Raw genomic sequence first — 5234 nt, forward strand, 5'->3', positions numbered from 1 at the left:
TCCCTGCTGCTCCCGGCTGCCAGGACCAGCGGTCCCTAGCAGGCAGCTCACACCACTGGGTGCTGTAACGATGGCTCCTGTGAACACCCCGAGTTCTGCTAATTCTGCTGTTCCCAGCCCTGTGAGTCTGCACAAACAAACATCTGCAGGTGGTCTCTGTGTGTGCAGATGTGGAACGGTTGCTGGGGTGGGCCCGCTCCGGCTGTCCCATCCCTGCCGGGCCAGCACCCTGCCCGACCTCCCACTCTGACCCTGCTTCTGCCTGTCCTATTTTTTTGCAGGATGCCAAACTGGGGAGGAGGAAAGAAGTGTGGCGTCTGCCAGAAAGCGGTGTACTTCGCCGAGGAGGTGCAATGTGAAGGCAGCAGCTTCCACAAGTCCTGCTTCTTGTGCAGTGAGTACCAGCTTTCCCCTCCCACCCTGCTTCCTGGCTCTCCGCTGTCTGGACACCTCGTCATCTCCTGTTTATGGGCTGTCTAAACACTCATGGGGGTTTCCGCACAAACAGCTCAGCTGTGGGAGCCGTGTGGAAATTAGTTCTGCCAAGGGAACGCAGATGATCTGGGGACACCAGGGGCCATCCAGGCTGTCAGGGCTGACCTCAAGCAGCACCCGTGCAAAGACTTGGTTTGTCCCTACACCAGGGGAACTCTGGGATTAGAATTCTAGTCTAGTCCTCTAGACTCTCTCCAGATGCTCAAGATTGGAACATGAGACAGGGACTCTCCAAACAATAGTGGCAGGGGGTGGCAGATCTCATGCAATGCTCTGGGGTGATGCTAGCTTTAGTTTCCTGAGTACCTTGGCCACACTAAAAAAGGTGTTTGAGTTTTGGGAACTGCCATGGGGTCTGCCCTTGAGTCCCAGGAAGCAACAGCAAGAGGATATGGTCCTGTGGCCCTTCTGCTGATGGAAGGCCTGCTAGAAGTGCTAAAGCAACACTTCCAGCCTGCCTGCAAATCTGCTAACGTATGCTTGGACCCAAGTGTCACCTCCAGGGAAGGGCAGTAGAACAGTATATGGCTGTGGGTTAACTCTGTGCAGAGATCCCTTCCTCTGCCTGCTCTGCAGGATCCTACAAGTGCTCTCGGGTTCGGCTGAAGGTCCCAGACACCTTCCCTTCCCTTCAGGGATACTGGGGCAGCAGTGAGTTGTGTTACAGTGCTGAAAGCAGCTCCTTAACCTGGGGCATCCACAGCTGGTGGGCTGCAGGACCTTGGAATGAAGAGATGACCACTGTCCTCAGATTTCTGTCCCCTGCCCTTGAAGACTGTCACATAACAGAGCTAGTGATTCTCACGTGCTAACAGGAGCACGCACGTTGCCTGTGGCTACTCGTGGCTCAACAACACCTCACATGTGACACAGGGCAGCAGGAAAAGAAGTGTGTCTTCAGAGCAGCCCTTGCAGCAGGGCCCCACTAAGGTTTAATGTTTTCTTGGGTGGTCCCTGTGCCCTGTTCTCAGTCTCACCCTCCAGTTGCAGAAGGGAGTGTGACCTTCTCCCTACAGGCAGCAAGCAATGCTGGGGTCTATAAACAGGCGTGCAGCTAGAATTAACCTTAGTAGACCTATTCCAGCAGGGAAATGCCAGTGTCCTCCTGGGACTGATCCCTGCCCTGCTGCTGTGGCCACCTGGCACGGATACTGGGTACCTCTTGGCCAGTCTGCCTGGGCAGCGGCATGCACAGATGGATGCAGATGAGAGAAGGGCAGACTGTTGTCATGTTGCTGCTCCCTGTGCAGCGTGAAGAGTTGCCAGCACGGCTGGTAGCTCCCGTATGTGGGAGTTTCCAGGCTGGAAACCTTGCTTTGGCTTGAGAGGACTAGGAAGGGGAGCTGTGGAGAGGCTTTCCCCAGGCGGGCAGGGGGGTGACAGGCTGTGTCCTTGCCATGGCTGCTCTGCAGCAGGAAGTCGTGGTTCTTCTGCAGCCTCAGCTAAGGAGCGTGGGGGTTGTTATCCCCATGTCCCCCCCACCACAGGCTTTTAGCGTAAGTCTGTATCAATGGAGGGCCTCGGTTTGGGAGTGAAGATCCCATCGCACTGCATCTCCCCTGTGACCCCTGTGCATGCAGCTGGATTACTAGAGAAAGCTTCTGTCGTGCGATGCTGGCACTCAGAGCATGGGGCAGGCCTCCAGGAGCCACGAAATCAGGCAAAAGGCATTCCTTCGAGAAGGGAAAACACAGCTAAAGTGGGTAAGAAGGCCATCCCACGGCTGCTTGTGGAAGCAAGTCACCGTGGGGTGGTCCAGAGCTGATTACAGACAGGGCTCCTGTCCCTGTGCTTTGCAGATGTACATAATCACACTCCACACGTACCCCAGCAGGTCTGCCTGTCCTGTCTATGGGCTCGCTGGTTTGGGCTTGCGAGCCAGCCCAGAGGGCTGCCTGCCCTTCCCAGTCCCGTGCCACCGGCTGTGGGTAATGCTGAGCTGCACCCCGCTCCTGCCTCCCCAGCCTGTGCCCCAGTGCTCTGCATGAGCCTCATCAGGAAACTTGAAGACGTTATCTTTAAGGGAGAAAAACAAATACTTTGACCTGAACTCCCAGAAAAATAAACAAAAAGGAGCCAAACCTACCACAGCGCGTTAGAACTGGAGATTGGCTCAAGGAGTGACTTGGTGATTGAGTCGGTGGCATCCGTCCAGCAGAGGCGATAGTACAGGGCAATGTGCTGTAATGAAACCATTCGGCCTCTGAACGTAGCAGCAGCTCTTGTCTAATTGTTTTGTGGAACAACTCTGCTGCTCTTAGAAAAACAAAGGGTCCTTAACTCGATGAGTTTGTTGCGCTGGAATTTCTGCAATGCAGGAACCCAAGAGCTGGGGGCTGATTTCTAGGAAGCAGACCGGGAAAGAATTTTTCTGCTGCCTCTCAAAGCCTCTGGCTAACACAGATGAGGCACTGTGAAAGCTTAGGTTAGAGCTCTAAATCCACCCAACACGGTGGGAGAGAAAGAGAGATGCCATTATGTTCATTCACTCCCACCTGATGTGGTGAAAAGCCGAAATCGGGACTCAATAGTCTTGGTGACTAGTAGGCAGGTATTCTTTATTGCGGCACCAGGAGCGTAGGGGATCTCTCCTCCAAATATGCGCACTGATCAGAGGCAACTAGACCTTTGCTCTAAGGATTATACATACATATTCATAACTTTTCCAAGAACTCCTTTCCATAAGTTCCTGCCTAGTCTCACATGCACTCTGAGGTCCTCACCTGGTTGACAGATGCTCTCTGGTGGTCTTCTGATGAAGGCGTCAAGTTTTCCTCGCTGTACACTCCTGACTTTGGCTGGTTTGTGCTTCTTCTGTCAGTTTAACCACCAGCTTTTCTCGCAGTTGTGTTAGCAGCTCCTTTCTCTCAAGGCCATTGTGGTTCTTCCATTCCTTCTGTCGTTTTGCGGCAGGACTTTCTTATCTAAGCAGCTTCACAACCTAAGCAGTTCTACAGTCTGAAGTCCCATAGCCCTAAAACCCCACATCAGGCCCCTAGGACGGAACTCAAAGCGTGCCACTGAAGGTGCCCAAATGCCCCTCCTGGAGGGTCTGCCTGAATGCAGTGTTTGATGAGCTCCAGGGTAATGCAGAGACGACCCCCCCCCCACCAGCAACACCAGCCCATTAGCTTGGCAGCTACAGGACCAGTTAACCAGAGCTGGTCTTTCTCATCACGGATGTGTGCTCCATCCCGGCTCCTGCCGTGGTGGCCTGTAGCCAGGAGAGGACCCTGCCAGATCCTCCTTAGATGGCAGGAGACATTTCCCTTTCCACCCCCTTGTCCCAGCAGCAGCACACGGGGTTCTCTGCGGCCCCGAAGGAGAAGCACCATATTTAGTAATGAGGCCGGGGAAGGCTGCCTCTCCCCGCTGCGTTCAGTGCCGCGGTTTGCGCTGCTGCGAGAGCTCAGCTCTGTTTGCATCTCTGCAATATTGGTAAAGGCCAAGAGACTTTTCTGCTGGTGAAGAGGCCAACAGGCTGCCGGGAGCCTTGACATTTAAGGCATGTGAACGGGCTGGGGGAAGGCTGTGTTACAGCTGTAACAGGATCTGTTCGGGGCTGGCTGCCAGGGCTGTGGACTCTGCCCCAGGCATCTGGATCCTGCACCCGGGCAGGTAAACACTGGAGATCACCGTGAGCCTGTTTGGGTGCTGCTCGCCTGCTGCTCCAGCTTGCTGGGCGGTGTGTTCCAGGAAGGGTTTGGAAGACGACCTGGAGGCTGAGATGGGACAGGAGTCAGGAAAACCTAAAAATCAGGAGAAGAGCCTGTGTGGGCTGAACCTAGCACCAAGCTCAAGCTCTGGGTGAGCTCAGCTGGGACTTCAGGCCTGGCGCCTGTCTCCTCCTGTCCCATCTTACATTCCATATTGATCCCCAAGGCTTGAACACCCGACTGAGTTAGTGTTCCTCACCCGAGACCACCTCAGTGATGGCACAGACCGAGGGGAGTGATATGTTAGCATGACTTGTAGTCTTGGAGTCTGGAGAGGCACGATAGCCAAATGTGCCAAAAACCTCCGAGTGCCTCAGCTGTGGTAGTGGCTGCAGTCTGCTGAAACACAGGAAAAACGTATTCACTTACATGACTTGCCCCTGACTGCCTGTCCTGTGGGTTTGCAGCGGGAGCGTGGCAGAGCTGCAGTGGGGCTCGTGAGTCCTGCAGTGATTTGTAGGGAGGTTCCAGCTCCCACTGGTTTAATGCATCTCCAGGATACCAGCGTCAAGAGGGTTAACAGAGCCTTTCCTTACTATCAGCCTGCTAGCTTTGGTGGTTGCTTCCTTTTAAAGCCAGACAATGTTCTTGTTGTGATCCTTATCTCGGGCTGTTTTGCATGCCCTCCCTTTCTCTCTTGGGGTTTCCTTGCTCCTTGAAAGCCGAACTGTGCTGTCCCGTGTGAGGACTTGTTTTCTCCAGCTAATTAGTGAGCTCTGGATGAGCAGGCTAATGGCAGGCCCTCCATTCTTTTCTAGTGGTCTGTAAGAAGAACTTGGACAGCACCACGGTTGCTGTGCACGGAGAGGAGATCTACTGCAAGTCCTGCTATGGCAAGAAGTACGGCCCCAAGGGCTACGGCTACGGGCAGGGCGCAGGGACGCTGAGCACCGACAAGGGCGAGTCTCTGGGAATCAAATATGAAGAGTGAGTTTAAGTTTTGTTTTCAAAACTGGGGCTGTTGTGAGCGCCTTCTCCCTCACATCTGCTTGCTTGCGACACTTGGCTGTGCAGCCCCTGCTG

The 5234-nt window shown here is 54.3% G+C and overlaps 1 protein-coding gene across 3 annotated transcripts in view; it reads left to right on the forward strand.

Moving 5' to 3' along the window:
• The first annotated feature begins 282 nt into the window (after positions 1 to 282).
• CSRP1 (cysteine and glycine-rich protein 1) overlaps positions 283 to 5234 on the forward strand; it is a 7982-nt gene continuing 3030 nt past the window's right edge. For all 3 annotated transcript variants that reach the window (XM_009868895.1, XM_009868894.1, XM_009868896.1), the window contains exons 1-2: positions 283 to 394; positions 4970 to 5138. In XM_009868895.1, coding sequence (XP_009867197.1) covers positions 283 to 394; positions 4970 to 5138 — 281 coding nt within the window. The remainder of the gene's footprint in view (positions 395 to 4969; positions 5139 to 5234) is intronic.

This window comes from Apaloderma vittatum, unplaced genomic scaffold (genome assembly GCF_000703405.1).
Source record: "Apaloderma vittatum isolate BGI_N311 unplaced genomic scaffold, ASM70340v1 scaffold27024, whole genome shotgun sequence".
Lineage (NCBI taxonomy): Eukaryota > Metazoa > Chordata > Aves > Trogoniformes > Trogonidae > Apaloderma > Apaloderma vittatum.